Source organism: Euprymna scolopes, chromosome 29 (assembly GCF_053919585.1).
Source record: "Euprymna scolopes isolate OS-2025 chromosome 29, ASM5391958v1, whole genome shotgun sequence".
NCBI classification, from domain to species: Eukaryota; Metazoa; Mollusca; class Cephalopoda; order Sepiida; family Sepiolidae; genus Euprymna; species Euprymna scolopes.
This window is the reverse complement of record NC_136510.1, coordinates 37,837,023-37,859,676: the sequence shown is the minus strand read 5'-3', so window position 1 is coordinate 37,859,676 and position 22,654 is coordinate 37,837,023. Positions and strand designations below refer to the sequence as shown.

At 33.6% G+C, this 22,654-nt stretch overlaps 1 protein-coding gene across 2 annotated transcripts; it reads left to right on the top strand.

Annotated features, from left to right (window-relative positions):
* Nucleotides 1-421: 421 nt before the first annotated feature.
* Nucleotides 422-22,315, top strand: LOC145252598 (uncharacterized). Of its 2 annotated transcripts, none has more exons than XM_080112292.1 (2): nucleotides 422-543; nucleotides 8,555-11,312. In XM_080112292.1, the coding sequence occupies exon 2, from the start codon at nucleotides 9,118-9,120 to the stop codon at nucleotides 10,108-10,110; it is 993 nt and encodes a 330-aa protein (XP_079968418.1). In that variant the 5' UTR covers nucleotides 422-543; nucleotides 8,555-9,117; the 3' UTR covers nucleotides 10,111-11,312. The 2 variants fall into 2 exon arrangements, 1 of the variants encoding a protein (XP_079968418.1); XR_013863626.1 differs by lacking the exon at nucleotides 8,555-11,312 and adding an exon at nucleotides 22,016-22,315 and having other exon boundaries at nucleotides 439-543.
* The last annotated feature ends 339 nt before the right edge of the window (nucleotides 22,316-22,654 follow it).

The following is a 22,654-nucleotide window of genomic DNA, read 5'->3' as shown; positions in this document are numbered from 1 at the left end:
TGCAGTGGGAGAGAACTAAATACCTAGGTTTGCTCAGCTGCTTATGTAACCTGCCGGAAGATGCGCCGACGCAAGGTTGCCGGAAATTGATTTGTAAACTGGGTAAGTACCCTCATTTTTCTGTTTTGGAAATTCTACACAATAAATTTATCACCAAAAAATATTTGCAAGATGAAATTTTTAAAAATTGCAAAATCAGACAAAATAATATTTGCAGAATCTATCCTGTCACCGCCGCTGATAAAACACAAAACTAGTCGATAAAATTTAGCAGCTATTTTTCAAGCTAACCGCTTCCATATACCTGAGAACATTGTCAACCATCGGGGCTGATCTATAAATCTAAAAAAGATTAATCTCAAACTACCAAACATCGAAAAACTTACTATTTGAATTGTATTTATTTCACAAGGAACTGATTCTTTTTGAACACCGGTTGTGTGAAATGTCTTTGTCTTCTTTCTTGTTTTCTACTCGCGTTTTAAGAAAATATTTTCAGTTTATTGATCAATTATTTATTTTTAAACAGCGAACTATTTCGAGGTAAGTAATTATTTACTAATATGAATAAATATTGCAGAAATTATCAAGGAGTGTCTATATTAACGAGAGAGCCAAATATTAGAAATAACAACGATTTGTTTTCAATTTTAACTTGTGTTATTTTATTTTTTTAGAAAAAAAATAATGAAGAACGTAAACCGTCGCCCCCTCTTCTAAAATGTACATTTTGTAGAATTTGTTCAAATTGTCGGTGCTCCAACAGGCGAGGACTAATATCGATCTGAATGTTTCGGGTTACAATTTATGGAATTGATCGGAAATGGCTAACGGTGTGACAGCGGGAAACAAACAAAAAAGGCAGACGATACTAAATCATACGAATACAAAACTTGGTTAGGTGACGGCCACCGAAAGTAAGAAGAAGGCCTGTTAACTGAAAAATGTCTGCAGGCAATGTAGGTAAGATTTGTCAGACTGTCAGTACTATATGAGGGCCATTTGAAAAAGAACAATAAAACATTTTTAAAAAGAAAAAGAAACACAGTTCGATTAATACTGAAACTGAACTTTATTCAATATAAAATATAAATATTATCTATGTAAAATTAAGTAATTTTAAAGCAATATACAATTTAATATTAATATCAATTTAATATTAATAAAACTGAATTATGAAGTTAGGAAACAAAGAATTTAAAAACATATTAAACACCAATGATTAATAATTTTAAAAGTGAAAACCATCGATAAGTAATTTTTAGAATGGAAACAAACGATAAAATACAAAATATTGAAATCAAACAAATAATTTCAATACAAACACCAAAATTACTAGTGCAGAAATATATTTTTTAAATTTAATTTAGAGAAAAATCACATGGGTTGAATGTTATTTTTTGGAACTTTAGAGATTATTCGGACTAATGTTCTCATCTTGCGTGTTTTATCATCGAATTTTGACTTCTCCTTTATTACATCCTCAGGCCGAAAATGATGTTCACATACCTAAAAACATAATTAAAGAAAACATTTATACCATAATATAAACTATTGCTAAAATCTAAGAAAAGATAGTAAACAAACATTTACAATAATAATCACAGTGTAGTATCTGTTCTGAAGCTACACTTCATTTTTTCTGTTCTCGGTCAGTGGAGGAGAAATCCTTCATGACCGAGACAATTTTTATTTTATTTTTGTTCCTATCCAGAGTGCCCCTTTTGGGGGAGCTAAATTTTCCCACATTAAAACCCGACCTTGTGTCTAACTGTGCCCTCATGGGGAGGCAAGTAAATAAATTAAAAAAATATATTTTTGACAAATATTCTCATGTAAAAATTATTTGTTTATAATTCTAAAAAGAAACAATTTTAATATATAACGCTCAGTCACGGCTAATTTCATTAATAGCTGTGTGGTGAATAATTTTCAAACCGACTTTAGAAAAAAATATAGAACTTTCGGATTTGTTTTACTGTACACATAGATTCGAAAAAGTTGTCACAAAACAAATATAGAATAAATAAATGTTATCAAAGGCAAGATAAGTTACTTTTCTACATAACTGGATATATTTTTAATGTTTATATTTAATGTAACATGTTTATTTAGCTCGATGTATTGGAAAATTTTAAATGGCAGCCGACTCTCTCTTTGAGGTGGTAAGTTTGGGAAAATGAGTTATAAATAAAAAACAGACAAAATACTGTTAGAAACTCGCTCAATATATGTTACCGTGACATAGGCTGACATATATTCGGTGGGTTTTTAACAGTATTTTGACTGGTTTTTTATTTATAACTCATTTTCCCAAACTTACCGTCTCCGAGAGAGAGTCGGCCGCTATTTTGAATTTTCCAATACATCGGTAAACACTGTATGTTTTTTCGAGCTGAATAAGCATGTTACATTAAATATAAAAACTAAAAACAAATCCAGTTGGGTAGAAAAGTAACTTATCTTGCCTTTGATAACATTTATTTGTTCTATATTTGTTTTGTGACAACTTTTTCGAATCTATGTGTACAGTAAAATAAACCCGAACTTTCAAATATTTGGACATACTCAATGAAAGGTTTTATTTATTATTAAAAAAAAAACATTTTGACAAATATTCTCATATAAAAATTATTTGTTTATAATTTTAAAACCTAAAATAAAATAAAATTAAATTTTCAATTTTCCTGATAGACTTTTTACCTTATAAGAAAATAAAGAGTTAAATATATCAACATAATATTTGCTGTATTAGCAATAAATAGTATTGTTTCTGTAATTTATATTAGCAATGTTATCAAACGTTATGAAAGTACTTTAATTTATATTAACAATGTTATCAAACGTTATGAAAGCACGTGAATACAGTTCTAATTGAATACACGTTTAATTATTAACAAATAACATTACTTATTCTCATTTCATTTCCGAAAAAAAAAGGGTCAACAACAAATTAATTTAATTTACTATATTTGGTTGGAATAAAAAATTTTCCCTTCTAATGGCACGTATCCAAATTGAGAAAATTTAGAAAAAGAAAATATATGTACTTTGGGGCATTTTAGATACTTTCCTTAGCAATTTGTAACAACGCAAGAATACACCATGTTAGCAAACTAAAAACTAGACAAAACTGCTGCTGATAGCCCAGATCATATCCCTACAAGTGAATCTGATAGTGACGTCACGCTGTCATGTGCATCGGCCTTCTTTACTCTCGGTAGCCGTGGTTAGGTTAGTGTTGAAAACACCCCCTCCCATCAAGCATATAAAGCCGAAAAGACTTTTGGGTCTGTATTACAATCCACTGAGGTACGAAAAAGTTGTTTAAAAAAAACAACAAAAAAATGGTGCTTATACTTTATTGATGAAATTGGAGACGCCATTTTATTTCACGCACCTGCTGTCCAAATTTACGGGACAAATCATTATATTAAACTATGGCCGAAGCATGAAATAAATAACAAAAAAAATTATCTTCCGGAAAGAACTATGAAAAAAAAATTTTTTTTTTTAGTGAAAGAGAACATATATCCGTAATTGTTTAATTGGAAATGTTTCGATTTAATTAATGAGAACGGGAAAGATTTTCATGGAACATTTTTTTTTTTTTTTATTAAAGGCAGAAAATGAAATGACATATTGATAATGGTTTAAACTGGGCAAGCGCCATTTGAAAACCAAAACATTTATTGTATAAAAATTTATCAAAATATAATTGGAAAAACATTTATTGAAAAGTTTGCGTGAAAAAATATAATTTTAATAAAACAATTTTGTAATGAAAGCAACATTGGATTTTTATAAAATAGTTTTTTTTTTGTTTGTGTGTTTTTTGGGTTTTTTTTTAACAAATAAATAATTTTATACATTTTTTTGAATTAAAGCAACTTTGAAGGGTCAACAACAAATTAATTTAAATTATTGTTTTCCCATTTTTTTAACGGGGAAGTGGGTTATTTTTTTATTGTTTTTTTTTTGGGGGGGGTACTCATGCAGAGAGTGATCCATGCTGAAATAATAACGTTATTATTTAAAAAGCCATTCTTAACACGGGGAGGGGAGGGTGTTTTTGTACCTATTCTCAGAATAGGCTATTCTGTACTTTAACCTTACAATTGAATTAAAAAACATATAAAACTTTAATTAAACGTGGAAATACGATTTAAAAAATAGCGCGGATCACTCTCTGCATTAGCACTTTTTTTTTTTAACTGGGAATCAAAATATAATTGTAAAAACATTTATTGAAAGGTTTCTGGAAGTAATAAATGTTACTTTTAGGTTAATGTATTCTTTCCGAAAGCAATACGTTTCCAGAAGTGATAAATGTTAATTTTAGGTAAATTTATTCTTTCCCTTTCGGGAAGCAATCATTCTCCAGTTGCTTTGGTGATAGTTTATAATATAATGATTTCTCCTCTGGATTTGTGCGTGAAATAAAATGACGTCTCCAATTTCGGCAATAAAGTGTAGAAGCACCAAAAAAACAAAAAGGGGGGAAAAAATGAATTTACAAAAAACTCGTCGGGGAAAACTGCTATACAGAAAACTCCCACTTTTTGCTAGACAGGAAAACTGGTCCCTTATTGAATAAATATCGATTAAAAACACATTTTATGACCATTCTTGAAGAACATATTGTCATTAAAAGAGACTACACATCCCATAATATTTTTTAAATATTTTTACTTGTTTACTGTTGTTTTCAAAAGATTAAATTGATTTTTCTAAGTGTTCGTTTTCTACCTAACTTCGAAAGTTTTTCGTGGTTCAACTTATTTTAAAGAGTTTATTTCATTAAAAAAAATAAAAACAAAACAAGTAATGTTGAGTGTTACTTTTGAACAAAAAATGTCCGACTTGAGATAATCATGTCTTAGGAGTTTCGATAATCGCTCAAAAATAGAAAATTAAAGAAAATACTGAGGTAGATATAGTTTTAAAACGAGCCCCCCACCCCTCCAAAAGAAAATAAATTTGTATATTTTTAGGTAATGTCCAAGAAAAAAATCAAGCTACCGGAAGTGGATATGGTTGATTATGCAACAAAATTGAATGGAAGGCAAGAAAAATAAAACCATATATTTAAAAAAAAAAATTACATTAGTGTTTAACATTTCTTGTGTTATTACGAAACAAACAAACAAAAAAAACACTTCTTGTATTATAAAATAATCAAGCAAATATTTTATTTAGAAAATTTGGTACTTCACGGGGAACAGTGTTTTTATTTAATGATTACTCCCTCAAAGCACATGCGGAAAAGGTTTTCTTTGGTTTCTTTAATCATGAAAACTTTTTGAAGGTACTATTTGAGGCCAAAAAAGGGGGGGCAAAAGCATTATTTGAAAATATAAAAAATAATTTAACAAAATAATATTTAGTGTAGAAAATAATAAAATTAAAATAAAATGAAATAAAAATAAACTAAAAAACAAGCACGAAATAAAAGTATGAATCAAATTTACCCAAAGAAAAAAAAAATAAATAAAAACATGCATGATTAAAAATAGTCGAAGAAAGTGAAAGAAAACGCTTTGAGGGAGCAATTATTAAATAAAAACACTTTACGCTGGTTCCATGTTCCCCGTGAAGTACCAAACTTTTAACATTTTTTATATACACGAAACAAAAAAATGCACTTGTGTAGTATGAAGATGGTGGCCATCTTTTCTGGGCGCATTTCACTAAACTGTCGCCGGATGGCGCTTCTTGTCGACAAACATTTAAATTATTAATTTGTTGTTGACCCTTCAAAATCGCTTGAATTAAAAAAAATGTTTCATTTAAATTATTTATTTGTTTGAAAAAAAAAAAAGAAGCTATTTTACTTTACAAAAATCTAATGTTGTTTTTATTTCAAAATTGTTTTATTAAAATTATATTTCCTCACGCAGACTTTTAAAATTTTAAATGTATAAAGATTTTGACCCCTCCCTTTTCAAAATTTATTAAATAATCGTCACGGAATATATTGAACGCATTATTTTTTTATTTAAATCTTTGTAGAAATGTATTATTTTGTTTTACAAACAGAAAATGAAAATGACACATAATTGTTTAAACTGGGCGAGCGCCATTTGAAAACCAAAACATTTATTGTATAAAAAATGTATCAAAATATAATTGTAAAGAGTCTTTCAAAGACATTTATTTAAAAGTCTGTATAAGAAAATATAATTTTAATAAAACAATTTTGTAAATTTTTTTGTCATTTATTTCCTACTTCGGTCATAGTTTAAAATACTGATTTCTCCTTCTGATTTTAACGACAGGTGCCCCCCCCCAAATGGCATCTCCATTTTCGGCAATAAACTGTAGAAGTACCGATATTTATAATTAAAAGTAATTTTTACGGAAAATTGAGTAAAATTGTATTTTTCTAAGATTTTATAAGATAGATAGTGAAGAGTTCATGCACAAGAGACATAGCCCAGAAAGCAAATTTTAGATTACATCATAATGGCAACCAACATTTTAGCCTCATAGCAATAGACTTTTTTTTTCCTTTTTTTTTTTACTAAGAACATAATAGTTGTTCTACTCAATGAATTTTCGTAACTTTTTTTTATATATTACTGTTTTCAATATTACAATTAAGTATGTAATATTGTTTTTGCTTAAAACGACATATTTTTTTAAAAATCAGTTTTCTGAGATGCCTATCCTTAAAAATATATATATGCATAGGAAAAGAGAGGGATCTGTCATTAACCCCCTCCCCTCACCCAAAAAGAAACTTACAGGGAACGAGTGTTTCATTTTATTTTCTATTTTAAATATATCTTTGTTTTTGACCACTTTTCCATTCTATCGAGTATTGTATTTTCTATTTTTGCACTGGTCAGTCTCCAAAAAATGCGTGCAAAAACAAATCTGAAAACGAGGCTCCTCACTCCTTCCTCACAAAGAAGAAGAGGGGGGTGAGCATTTTTCGCCATCTTGAATTCTTATAACTCATAAAAAGTTAATATTTGAGATGATATAAAGAGCGTTTAAAACTACTTTAAAACACCAATAAATGATCCAGGTAGGTTGCAAAGTAACTTTTGTAGCCAATGTTAACATTTACTTGTATATTTTATTTTTTTACCATTTTTTTCGAATCTCTGTGTATTGTAAAACAAACCTTAAAAAAAATAATTAAAATAATAATTAAATACTTTTCAAAGTATTTCCATATTTAACAAAATATTATGGAAAAATACGAGGACTGGGTAATCTTGAGTAAAGTCGTATGCCAAGATGTTTCGCTAATACAGGGTTCATACAGATTTTCACCGCAAGGCTTTTTTTAAGTTTTTCAAGGCCTTCTCCGGACAAAATTTAAGTTTTTTAAAACAAAATTTGGGATGTGTTTTACAGTCCACAGCAATTCGAAAAAGTGAATCAAAAATGAAATATTCAACAAATAAATGTTGCCATAGCTAATAAAAGGGAGTCTTTTTTATTTATAGTGGCCGCCACAGCTCCTGCCCCCAAAGAATTAAATTTTAAAAGAGCAAAATAAGGAGAAGATTTTATTCTTCCCCCTCCCCCCCAAAAACGTGAGAAATAAAAATGACCTTCTATTCTAATACAAACTTTCCTTGCGCAGACTGAACTCTCTGGCAAATATGATTTTCAAAGCCTTTTCAAGACATTTTCAAGGATTTTTCAAAGTAATATTAGAAAGACTTTTTCAAGTCAAAATTCAAGGAATTTTCAAGTCTGTACGAACCCTGTAATATACTGTTTATGGGGATCATGCTCTACTGAAATTGAAATTTGAAAAAAAAAAAAAATGCTGAGCCATTTCTTGTATTGAAAAATGAGTTGCCAATTTCTTTCCAAATTAGTAGATAATAAAATTAATAATAGCACAAATGAAAGAAAACAAAAGAAAGCAGGTATTTAGAGGATCAACTATAACCAATGACAAATTGGATTGGTCTCATATGCTAATAAGTCCGTGGAATGATATTTGTACATTTAACTTAGAAATATGTGAGACTTGAAATTTGACTCATGTTTCTCTTTTCTCGTGGATGTTATCATTTATATTTCCAATATAAGAATGATAGTCTCTAAGTTAAGGACTGTTTGGAATTCTTTGAGGTTTCATAATTTGTGTATTCATTTTTTTGCAAACTGTTATCCTTATCTTCATAGTTGTTGTTTTATCATGTTTTGGCCAACTCATCCTGTTTAACCGCAACAAGATAGGAATGCTGAGTCTTGTAACTGTATCGCCAGTGATTACTGCCTTCCATAGTTGTTGTTGTCTCACCATGTTTTGGCCAGTAATCACTGGGGATTCAGTTACAAAACTCAGTATTCCTATCCCGCCATGGCTAACTACCTGAAGAAGGCCAGAGGATGAGTTGGCTGAAATGTGATGAAACAACTATGAAGATGAGGATAATACTCTGCAAAAACAAAAGTGAATACACATATCAACATATTTTGTTATCATCAAACCAGAATGAAATGATTTACTTTATTGAAAATAAATAATATGAAATCTTAATATTTGTGTTCACATTTTGTTTCTTTTTTTTTTAATTTACAGATTTAGACAATCATGAAAAGGATCATTCTCAAATCTGACAAAGTTTGAGTTTTTGATAATTGCTTACTCGTTTTTCTGTAAAGGAAATTGATCGGTATTTTCAAAGTAGTCTTGCTTAAGAAGACATGCAAAGACCTAGAGAAGAAACATCATTGCTCTGTGAAGAGTACGAACAATCAATGTCTCAGAAATCCTCTTCGACAACACATGCAGAGAAAGAAGGGAAACTGTATATTTGTAAAGTTTGTGAATTTACATTTTTGGATGATTCACATTGAAAAAAAACACATGAAAATATACACAGGAGAATTTAAAAAACTATCTGGCAAATATATATATATATCCACTGAACCAAGTGCAAGAAAGACACAATTGCACTTAAAAGCAGATGTAGAGTATTAAAAACGATATCTCTTGGTTGTAATGTATGAGATAGTGGGTGAATGTCTGGCATTTAAAAAACTACCTGGCGAATATACACAGTGAACCAAATGCAAGAGAGATAATAAGATTTGCACTATAAGGGACAGTTAGAATCTTAAGAACAATATCTTTTGGTTGGAATGTATGAGATAGCAGGTGAACAATTGGCATCTGGTCTGGTGCCCCATCTCCAACTAGGACAAAATAAGAAAATAAAAAAAGGGGGAGATAAGCCATATTCTTGTGAAGTTTGTGGCTCTGGATTCTCGCAGAGTTCTGCGTTGAAAACCCACATCCGAACACACACCGGGGAGAAACCGTATCCTTGCGATGTTTGTGGATCGGCATTTTCCGAGAATTCTGGATTAAAGAAGCACATGAGAACGCACTCGGGCGAGAGACCATATTCCTGTGAGATCTGTCGGTTTGCGTTTTCGGAAAATTCCAACCTACGCAAGCACATGCGGATCCACACGGGGGAGAAGCGGTGCATCTGCAAGGTGTGCGGATCCGCGTTCTCACGAAACTCAAACCTGAAGAGTCACATGCGGATTCACACGGGGGAGCGGCCGTTCAGCTGCACCGTCTGCGGATCGGCCTTTACGCAGCGATTCTCATTACGGAACCATCTCCGGATTCACACTGGAGAAAAACCTTACATTTGCCACATCTGTGGATCTGCATTCTCGCAGGCCTCATATCTGAAGACACATATGAAACGGCACACGCATGAAAGGCCATATTCGTGTGTCGTCTGCGGATCAACTTTTTCGGTTAGTTCCGCTTTGAAGACGCACATCCGGATACACACCGGAGAAAAACCTTACACTTGCATCTTTTGTGGGTCGGCATTTTCTCAGAATTCCAACTTAAAGGATCACATGCGAACTCACACCAAAGAGAAACCATATTCTTGCAAAATTTGCAAGTTTTCATGCTCACACAATACAACGTTAAAGAATCATATGAGAACACACACTGGAGAAAAACCATACTCTTGTGAAATATGTGGATCTTCATTTTCTAAGAATTTCACATTAAAAACGCATATGCAAATACATACAAAAAGACAAAGCCATGAAGTCATACATTGTAATATAGAACAAACCCAAGAAAACTGTGATCATTATTGATGTCACGATTCCAAATGACTATGGCCTTTATAGAGCAAAATGTGAAAAAATATTAGAATGATTTAAAAACGACATTGTCTCTAAAAGAAATACATATTATGCTGGATGCTATTCTGATGTTTATAACTTATCGGTGTCTGTTTTGTAATAGCTGTCAACCAGCTCAACGTGTAAACTGCTATCTATCCAGTAGGAACAACAGAAAAGATTAGGCCATGATGTCATACATTGTAATAAGGGACAAACCACAGAAAACTGCTCTCATTATTTATGTCACCATTCCAGATAATTGTGGCTCTATTAATAGAGTCAAACACAAAAAAATAAAATCTCAGGACCTTAAGAATGATTTAAAGACAACATGGTCTCTGGAAGAAATACATATGCCAGTTTCTTTTAAACTCGCTAGTATCTCTTTTGTAATATCTGATTGTCTACAAGCTCAATGTGTAACTTTTATCTATCCAGTGGAAACTATAGAAGGTATTGGGTCATGAAGTCATACGTTTTAATGTGGAACAAACCTAAGATAATTTGTGCTCATTATTGATTCCAAATGACTATGACTTTAATAGAGCCAATTGTGTTTGCTAAATAAAACATTTTAATGGAACTTTTGAAATATCTATGTATCTTATATAGAGTTCAAGTGTTAGCCCTACGTACAGGGCTCCTTGATTTCTGAGAATTTCAACTGAAGGAAAATAAAACAGAAAAATATTCTTTTATTGTTTGTGTATTTTTGCAAAATTCTTATCATAAGACCTAAATATATAATGAAAAGAATCCACATGCGACTACATAGTGGAAAGAACATGAATGCCTACAAGACACTATCCTCTAGTGCCTATGGTCTATGTACAAATGTTTTGACATGAGGATACTTTCCACTACAAGTAAGCTCTGATTAAATATTCAAAATAACATAGTATTCCTGGACCCAAAAAGATCCCCTCAGTATGACTACACCACATTGTTTTATACAAGGAATGGTGTATATAGTAACAGCACTAAGTTGGCTACTCCACCAGACTCAGTGAATTCTTGTCCTGGAATCTGGTAAGACCAAGAAAGACTGTATACTATTAACCAGTTACCTGAGCAATACGTGAGAGGAAAATGACTTTGTTTTACTAACTCAACATTTGGGATGTAAAGAAGGATTTAATAAAACAAGAGAGAAATATTCTTGTTTTGTTTGTGCACCTGTAATTTTGTTGAATTTTATTCTGAAGACCCATATATGACTACATACCGAAAAGAACTTAAACGCCTACAAGACATTATTTGCCAGTGTCCTTGATATCTCTGTATAGAGGTTTGTCAGGAATTCTGTGTGTTTGCGTGTAGATTAATATACATATTAATTTTAAATAAGTTTCCGGACTTTTTTCGTTGAGGAATTTACAATAGTGATCGAGCCTTGAAAATCCAGTATGTTATTGCTTTACATTTTATAAGATGACTAATTTTTATGATTACAGGTTCAAATGAACAGCTACAGCAGGAATTGGAATACACTCTACTAATACCTGATTGTCACAACTTGTGAATTTCCAAAAATCCAAACTGGACTTAAGGACACTTAAGAAGAACGATATGCAATAAAATACTGTTTTAAACTTGGAAAACAAAAGAAACGTATCTAATGCTTCAAACTGCTTATGGACCATCATGCATGAATCAGGCATCAGTTTTTGAGTGACAAATTATTAATTAGAAGTAAGCCCTAACCAAATACTAGAAACAAAATCCATTGTGATCATAAGATATTGTTCTCTAAATTTTATTATTCTGTTTGGAAGACTAATGCAGTTACTCAATATGCATAGTTGTCGATGCCTCCATTCAGTCTTGAAAGATAAAGGATACCCCCTGTAGGGACAGCTATGCATGTAATTGTGAGGCAAGGGTTGCACAATCTCCAACCACACCTCTCTTGAATCGGCACTGCTTGAGTCCAGTGGCAAGGAGAAGTCCAGGACAACTGGAAACAATGCTGAAACAAGCGGAGAGCACATACAGCACTTGGAAGTCCCAAATGGTCACCCATTTAGCACTAACCAGGTTCAATGTTGCTTAACTTCATTGATCTAGCGGGAACCAGTATGTCAGCATGATTATGCCACATAGTTGTACCTAATTAATAACTATATGGTTATAAAAGGAAAGATGGTATCACAGGTATCAACACTGGATGACTTGATGCTTCTGGATGTGCTGTTTATAACTCTGCTGACGGGAACTGAATCACACTTAGCCTTTGTTGGGGATTATAGTAGCGTGCACATGACAATGATAATAACAAAGAAAACAGTATCAGCTCGAATACACACAGGAGAGGAATATTGTATTTTTGTGGATCTGCAGTTTTACAGAAGACTCATTATTATTATTATTATTATTATTATTAAAAAGAAAATCCATTGTTACCATAAAATCTTGTTCTTTAAGTTTTATTATTCTGTTTGTTTATGTAGTTCAACAGTGCATAGTTGTACCTAATTAACTAATAGTTATAAAAAGAAAGATATCACAGATGTACAACACTGGACGGCCTGATGTTCCTAGACGTGCTGGTGTTCTTGTATCATTGATGGATCTGTATTTTCACAGAAATCTAATCTATATGCAATTACGTGTGAAGATAACATGAATGCTCACAAAACACTATCCTTGAGTGTCTTTCGTCAGGACAACCTAGCATGAGGATACTTTTCCTTACAAGTAAACCCTGACCAAATATTCAAAATCACATAAGATTCACAGCCCAAGTAATACCCTCTCAGTATGGCTAGCCAATATTGGCTTTTACAAGGAATGGGGCACATTCTCCAAGTGATGTTACTTCAAGTAACAGCAAAAAGCTGGATATTTCACCAGACAAGGTCAGTTCTTGTCTTGAAATCTAGTAAAACCAAGAGACCATAAGAAACGTATACTATAACATATTTAAAACGTATACTATAACATATACTATAACGTATACTATAACATATGCTATAACATATACTATAACATATTTAAATGGTTAATTGTGGCGAGGAAAATTGTTCTCGGCTTCTTTACTAATTCAGTGTTACATACAATGGACTATTTTCGATGGTTACGATTTAATTTGTTATTATTCTACATTTGATTTTTCTGCTTTAAAAACTAATGTATTCCCTTAATTTGCATCATTATATTTGATTAATAACTATATCATCATAAAATGGTATTCAATGAGAAATGAGTCCTGCTCAGCCTGTTATATATAATTTTTTCCAGAAATCAAATATATTTAAATTAACTTTCTCAAATTAATGTTCTTGGTTATTTTTTTTCCTTATTTCTTGCTAAGAAGGCATAATTATAAATGTGCCATCTTCCCTGCAGTTTAAAATTTGTCGTTTTCTCTTATGTAAACTTGATTGTCTATCAGCTCAACAGGTAACCAAGTTTTATCTGCTTGAAACTACATTAAGTTTAACTACATATGGTGGAATATAGGACAGAGCATGTTTTACTATAAGGAATCCATACTTTTTTCACGTTAGTATCACATCAGCATCAGTAAGTAATGGTAATTGAAAACAATTGTTAACTTAGTTTGTGACAATGTGAGATCTGGTGCCTGATGGTTATGGTTCCCATAAGGAGATACAGAATCGAGAAGGTGTTATCAAAGCATGGAGACATGTGAGTCTCCTACACATTTAGTGTGTCATCAGATTTGATCCTGACTGAGTTTGACAGAGGTTTATAAAATCGAAAGCTCTAAGTTGAACTCAACAAACTTGTTACTAGGTGTGAGTTATGTTTTTCTCTATTCTTTCTTTGATTATATGTATTCATGTTTCTCTGTATCTCTCTCTCTCTCTCTCTCTCTCTCTCTCTCTCTCTCTCTCTCTCATTTTGCCATCAGGAACGAAGATTTAGCCGATACAATTACGATTTTATCCGGATTTCAAGTTTTATATATTCCTTTGAAATGTAAAATTAAATTATATACATGCCTCCTACTGTAACAGAATGTTAGAATATAAGTTATTTTATTTCACAACATATATTCCAAATGTGTCTATCATTATTAGAACAAATAATAAGCAAATTAAAAACCAAGTATGTTACAATTGTTAAATAGCTTATGCATTTAACATGCCTATTATTAAATGAAAAGATATCAAAGTACGGTTAACACATTTATTGCATTTGACATTCATGAAAGACGGCAATGTAATTTATACAAAACAATAGAAAAAAGCATTAGTTCTTTCTCTATTTTTAAGATAGAAACATAGATTATCGTGCTAGAAAACTACTAACACCTGAAAGTATCTTGTACCTCTACAAGGCCACCATTCGCCCATGTATGGAGTATTGCTGTCACATTTGGGCTGGTGCATCTGCTGCTAGTCTCTCACTCCTTGACAGGGTCCAAAAGAGAGTCGCAAACCTGATAGGCCCTGAACTGGCATCTAAGCTTCAGCCTCTGTCACATCGACGAAATGTTGCATCCCTCTGCCTTTTCTACAAGTATTTTAGTGGTGAATGCTCTGACGAACTGCAAACACTTGTGCCCCCATGACGTGAGCACCCTCGACAAACCCGACAGGCTGCTAAATCCCACCCCCACACTGTAGAGATCCCTAGATATAAAAGATCTTTCTACTCCAATAGTTTCTTCCCCAGAACCGCTAGACTTTGGAATTCCATTCCAGGTCCCTACTTCCCCAACAGTACTGACGTGCAAAAGTTCAAGTGTAACATGAACTGACATCTTGCTGCCCAAATCCCTACATAGTACCCCGGTAGTTGTTGCCCTTGATAGTAGCCCCCTACATCAAAGTGGCAATTTGCCTTGTTTGGGGTGAAAATGTAATAAAAAAAAAAAAGTATCCCAGATATTCTTCATTTTCTGGGATAGACATGAAATCTTGCTGAATTCTCAATATTCTAAGATACAATCGAAGGGTAATAACTCCATTGTGGCCACAACCAATACACTACAGGGTGAAACGATAAATTTGTTCCTCTAAAGAAAACATTACAGCTTGATTTTTTTCAATAAAAGTTTTAAAATAAATTCAGGTGACTTGATTATGTAGTAGAGCTGACATCTATTCAATGTAGCTGCCTTCAGCCTCAAACAGGTCCAGAACTGAGAGCATGTCTTTTCCACATGTGCCGATGGGAGCTTGGCGAATACTTTGCAGATGGTGGCGATCAGGCTAGCTTTGGTGTTCTGGGAGGTCTTATAAAATAGTCCAGCGGGTTCAGTTTGAGGAAAGAGAGGAGCACAAAGTCGTAGCACTCCTTCTGAAGCAAAGCCTAAGTTTTTTTTGGACATGGGCTGGTACCAAGTCCTGCTGCCACACCCAGTATCTGCCAGTGGCCATCTGATTGCACCAGAGGATCACCACACTCTTCAGCACATCCAAGTACACTTTGGTGTTGACTTTTAAGCTGACTTCGAAGATGTGAGGTGGCATGATGTGGCCCTCACTTGAAATGACAATAAAAAAACCGTTGGTTGTCCGATGCATTGAGCTGTGCCCTCAAGTGTTGAACCGTTCAGATTTGCATTTTGAGGGTGCTGGCAATGGTCCTGTTGCCACAACTTGGAGCAGTAGAGAGCACGAGTTGTATAGCAGCACATCTCCAATCTCACTTGTTGTCACTTTTAGACATGATAGAAGACTCCTATCGCTCTTGGGATTTGTACGTAACTGGCCAACTAGTAGATTGCCTGCAACAAAAAAAAAAAAAGAAAACCGGTTTTCATCAAATGGAAATGGAATCATGTCTTTTCTAGGGTGACAATTTTATCATTCCAACCTGTAATGTGATCGCTTTTACCAAATTTCTAAAGTTTGAAAACTAAAATTTAACTTGAAATGATATGTAAAATGTGATCTGCGTTCTCTAATTGAATTCTGCAAAAATAGAAACAATATCTTTTGTTGGTTTACATTTTCTAATAGCTTTAAGTTTAGAACATACTATAGCTTGAATGAAGCAAAGTTTGAAAAATTACGAAATACAAGAACCTCAAAACTGACTTGAAAACAACAAGGGAAACTGGTTTAATCAAACAAAATCTAAAACAATCCCTTGAAGATCAAGCTGAACTGATAATCAAATAATCAAGCGTTAACCCCAGGTGGAAGCTGTTTGATCTTTAAGAACTAACTAAACTAAAACATTTCAAAACATATTTTTGTAAAATTTGGTGAATTTTCAATGCTCTCGGATACTATCAAAGGGGAACAACTACATGGTGAACTTGACTGATATGTATCTTTGTGAGCTGTGTAGGAGACTCACATTATTTGCACTTCAAGTGCTTTAAGATTTTCAAAGTGGCTTTCTTTTAATACTAAACCTGTCAGGCAATTTCTCAGATAATTTTGGTCACAACAAATTAATTATAATTGTGACCCAGGCACGTCAGCTGTAGTAACTTTTCATCTCAAAGCAAAGCCCAATGAAAAAAGGTAGTCAGTCAGAAGATTAGAAGCCCCCCCCCACTCCAACTGCATTAGCAGTCATTGAGCCCAGGAAGTAGAAGACACCATCAATAGCAGCAACACAAACTGGGCAGCTCTCAAACTATTAGAATGCAGTTCAATCTTCCACGACTTGTGCCTGCTTCATCCACCTGACTCCATCTCTCTCATCCACTTTCTGCTCCGACTCCAACTCACTCCTGTAGCTTCGAATTTCTGCAGCTCTCTCTATTCTAGTGATCATTCACGCCTGGTCCAAGGATCCAGTTTCCATTTCTGCAAACTCTGTTCCTTTCTGTCCAACCTTTGACCATGTCTACACAGACCGGATCATCCTGGAGTACCTCATCACACCTCCGGAATGCTCACATCCATCTCCATATGACGTCATTCCATGCTGTCCAGAATTCAGATTCCCCACTTCCATTCCTACAACTCTGTTCCTGATGACCCAGCCCATAGCCATGTCCACATGGACTGAACCTACCTGAGACATTTCATCACATCAAGGACGTCCACATCAATCTCTGTGTGGCATCACTGCATGGTCTCCAGGATCTAGTCTTCACATCTTCAGCCTTTCCAGTCATCCAACACCCTGCATTTCTGTCTATCATGTCTCTACTGCTGTCTAGATACACTATTTCTCCAATCTTTTCTGCTTCCAGAATTTTCATCGAACGACTTTCACCAGTTTGCCTACCATTTTCCTCTTGTATCTATTTCACTATATAGTTGCAGCATTTCTTTTACAACTGTTGTCCTCTCTTCTTTGCCATTTGTTGTTTTTGTCCACTTGTTTTAGTTGTACAGTCAATCAGCATCAAACTGATCAAGGCCCGGTAACAATATAATCGATATATTTCCCAATACTTTACAAAATTTAAGGTTCATAGACAGGAAAAAAACATCTAAGTTCACAAGTTTATCTACAATTTCTTTAAAATTAGCCCAAGTTAGTTTACTTAGTTAATAACAATAAAGTAGTATTGATTAATAAGTATATAACAAATATATTTTAACTTATGCAGATTTTGTATTTATTATTACACAGCCAATTCTCTATTGAATCTTATATAATCTAATATATAATATATATATATATATATATCTAATATATAGTAGTGATTTAGTGATAATATATCTAATATATAGTAGTGATTTCAAAACTTTAAAAAATTACTTGAGTGCCATTAGCTAGAATCGAAATCAATATGTTTAACACTCCAATCACGTCTCCTACCGATATAGCTTCTTTTTTTTTATTTTACACAGTGATCACCACTTATCAAGGCCCGGAAGCCACTCAGGGATAAGGGTTATTGCAAGTACATTATGTTAGTGTGGAGATTTGATGAAGTGTTTACTTAAGGGGGCGGTTCATTAGGAATTTGTTAACGTTGGACTTGAAGACATCCAAGTTGTAGTCTGGTGGGAAGCAGGCAGACGGAACAGAGTACCAAGAAACAGGTAAGAAAGATTTAATAATAAACGACTTGAAGAAATGAATTGAATTTGGGCATGCACAGAAATAAGTAAAAATATGTTGGCAAGTTTAAGAGTTTTTCCATTAAATATTTACACACAGAAACACATATGTAGCGGAAACAAATGGAACCTTTTTCTTCCTCGAATCAATGCCTCTCCCCTGTGTTATTTGGCCACATACTGACCAATCAGGGGTACGGCGCATTGATACTTCCTATCCCCAAAGGAAATCAGCCAGCATCCGGTTTGAAGAAGAACAACTCGTCCTTACTGAGAGAGACACCAAACTGAATGGGCCTCCTTTTCTTTTCTCTCTCCACCTCGATGTTATGTCTAACGGTATCGACGATTCCACTTGAGTAACTACCACGATAGCACCTGCCTGGTAGCTGGAGTCCCGCTTTTGACAAAGGAACATATCACATTCTCCTTAATAAACCTTTGCTGTGTTACCTTTTATGAAGTTGTTGCATTTGTCATTTCAGAAGCTTGTATTGAATTATTTATTTTCTTAGGTTGTGCCCTAAAAACATTTTAAACCCTAAACATACATCTACTGTTTTATTCATATAGAAGTGCTAAAGATACAAGTTGTACATGTGATGTGCATTCATGTGATTGCCATAAGCAACAGTATGATAATAGATTCTATGGTTATATCTGATGAATATAAATGTAATCAGAAATTCAACCAAGGTTTTTCACTCGGCCCCAAAGCTATCAGAGTGTTTTTTTTTTTTTAAATTTTTTTTTTTAATCACATTTTCACCCCAAACAAGGCACATTGCCACTTTGGTGTAGGGGGCTACTATCAGGGGCAGCAACTACTGGGGCACTATGTTGGGATTTGGGCAGCAAGATGTCGGTTTACGTTACACTTGAACTTCTGCATGTCAGTACAGTTAGGGAAGCAGGAACCTGGAATGGAATTCCAGAGTCTAGCGATTCTGGGGAAGAAACTACTGGAGTAGAAAGATCTTTTACATCTAGGGATATATATATATATACACACATACGTCAAAAACGACATTATTTTTGTGCCAACCTAATACCATTCAAGTGGCAGCTGGTCTCCATATTATGTCGTTCCAAATTTCTTTAAAATGTTCCAAGACAATTGAAAGTTGGGGAATATTTATTAGAAGGGTCTAAATTTTTGCGAAAGGCTTCCACTCTCCCTTTTTTTGGACTCAAGGGGAAAGAAGGATGAATAAAGACATGGGCAGAGATCGGTTAAGTTGGAAGTAAATTTCTTAAAGCCATCCAATTCATGTCAGCATCTGAAATGATGATACTCAGCATCTTTATCAAGCTGTATGTTTTTCATTTGAACCTTCTTCCCTGCTCTGATGAAGAACATTTGTCCGAACTAAACTTTATTCCAGTATCTCCGGAGAACTTATGTACAACCTGTAAGAGTCGACTCAAGTCAGCGTCTGAGTTGGCATACAGCTTGAAGTCGTTCTTGAAGAGCATGTTTTTGACTCATTTCTTCGGGTCTTATTGGCATCTCTGGAAACGTAGATTCCATGAACAAAGCTTCTTTCCTAGAATTGTCTGCCTGTGAAACTGTTCTGCTGGCCTGCTTTTCAGCTGACTTCAATATGGTCGTCTTCAAGTCCAACGTAAACAAGTTCTTGTTGAGCAGTCCCCTTAAATAATCAAATTATAACCAATTTCCACCACTAACAATTACTATGCTGTTATCTTCAAGTGGCTTTCGGGCCTTGATTAGTGGTGATTCCCTTGAGTAATAAAAACGTTTGCAGACACTGGTTTTTATTGAGTAGTTTGCTTCATGAATCTATCACCAGGCATAAAAGTAAAAGACTGGAAGATTCCTCTTCCGATCTGGATGTTAGGGATTTAAACAGCTCCATTAGTGTTGCTATATTTTTATATGTACAGTCATGGTCTTCTTGATTACTGGATAAATCTAAAATATAAATCTCACCTGTCTGTTTAAATGTATGTATGTATGTATGCCTAAAACTTTCGACAGTCAACGGATTTTCACGATATTGGTATCGTTTTGAAGCTCAACCTTTCAGACAACAAATAGGTTAGGTTCCTCTACCTCTTTCTCATATATAATCTATCTTGGGTTACGCCAGCATGTTGTAAATTGTGATTTTGCTGGCAGGTTGGTTCATGCAAAGAGTTTGAAGGGTTACGGTTGACATATGTCAAACACAGTAGCCAGAGTCAGCAGTGACACCTGAAATTCATTCAGTCTATGTGAAAGGAAACATGGAAAGAAAGAAAAAGAGGGAGCATGAAAAAGAAAGAGAGAAAAATTTCTTTTTGTTCGCATACAAAGGTGATTGCCTTCCGATTTTGAATGATACGGACATATCAAAGGAGATGCAAAAATGTGTCGAAGAAAACGCAAGAAAGCTTGAGTTAACAATGCGATGCCCCCAACCCATTCACTTATAGACAAATAAAGAATCCATGCCAGAAAATCAGCGTTATGTTTTCATTAGATGTTCTTTTCCAGCATCGACCAGTGACAGGAAGAATCACATTCCTAAAGAGAAGACCAAAATAAGACATATATACTGCACAGAGGTGACACGACTACATACATAAACATAAATAGACAGACGATTACAGCTGTGCACCACATACAATAGACATATATACATAGACGTAATAATAAAAGACACCCGATTAATAATAATAATAATAATAATAATAATGGAGCACACGTACAAATAGTAATAAATTGGATATAAATAACAAAAGGCAGAAAATATCTCCCCCCCTCCTCTGAAATACTACATTCCTACAAATTTCAAAGATGGTCAAAAACTAATCCTTGGTGCCTAAACACATTCTCCTTCACCTTGCTTGTTCTTTATTCAGGTATCTGCCAGAGGAGAGGTGTTGTGTTTCACTTGTTTTGGGTATAAGGTTTGTATTACCTTTTGAAAGCCATGCTGGTGTGGCTTCTTCATCCCTCAATAGTCAGGTGAAGTAACTGTTATAATGACTATGAAGTGCTGTTAATTTTTATGGTGTAGTTTTCTTTTATCTCTCTTGCACTTGGTTCACTGGGTTTCTTTGCAAGGTAGTTTTGAAATTCTTTTTCATGACTCCAATTGCTCTTATAATTACCGGAATGATGAAGATATTTCTAAGATTCTAGTTTCTTTTCATGTCGTACATAAGACCTTGGTATTTTGTTATCATTTCACTCTTAGTTATATTTAACCCATTTCATTGGGGATACTAACACTTCTACTAAAGTTGGTTCTTTCTCTTCATCCTATACAAGTTTAATAGCTTCGTTTGTTGGTATGTTTTCTATGCTTTGTAGGAATTGCATAGTCAGGGTTGATGGTGTATGACTTATTTACAACTGTTCTTTCTGTTTCTAGAATTGGCTGTGAACTGGACTTTTTACATATGGTCCAGTGGCAATATTTACACACTCCATTGTGTAGCATTGTAATTGCATGTAATTTTCAAACAAACTTTACAGGAAATTTGTTTTTCTCACTGTTTTACTAAAGAAATCACTTTATTTAAATTTAAATATCTTTTATTTAAATACATTCGTTTTGTTACTTACTTTTAAAAAATCTTTTGTAAATATATATTTTTTCTTTTAAATCTTCCAAAGTTTTGTAAATATATTTAAAAAAAAAAAAAAAAAATTGCTGGCGAATATTCGAGCATGTTTGCTATTTAACGTGTTTACAAAAAAACCGACGCTGTGTGCTTGTGCCAATGTCAAGGTCAAATCACCGGTGTTATGAAATGTGCGCTTGTCACCGCCAGGCGGCGTCGCCTGCTTTACTTGATCCAATATATTTAATAGAATAATACAATATATAAATATATTTTATAGGTCTTTTTCTTTCAGAGTGATATTATTTTTGCTTATTGTACTTTAAAATGTTTTTTTTTGTTTTTTTCAGAATAGTTTTTAATACGTTGTGATAAAGCATGCGATCTTCGACTCATCAGAAAGCGGAAGTCAGAATGGGTTGGCAAAGACGGATAGTCGAAGTTTTGAATCATTGCTCAGTGACGGTGGCTGCCGATTTGCGTCCCCAACGAAAAACGTTCCACAATTTCTTGTTTGTGTCATTTCAATTTCGCACAACTGTGATACAAAATATCGCTTTGTAAATATAAAAATAAGAATATTTGTCGCCATTCGTAAACGTTTTGTTTTTCAGATAAATGTTTATTTTCGCACAAGTTTTAATCTTTAACACGTTTATTTGCTTCTTTTTTTTTTTTTTCAAATATGTGTTCTTTTTATTTTTGTTACTAACCAGAGTGAGAGTGCCCCTTTTGGGGAAGTTGGCCCCCCTCCACATGAAAACCGACCTTGTGTCTAACTCTGCCCTCGTGGGGAGGCAAGTCAACATAAAAAAAAATGTCGCTACATAGGATTTGCGGATAATTTATGAAAAATAAGGCATTCAAAATGTTTCTTATCTTAAACATGAGGATTCGTTTCGTGTCAAAAGTTAATTTAATTTATCCATCGAAATTCGAGAAATGCACGATTAAATTGTGTAAATATTCAATGAATAAAAAAAATCAGT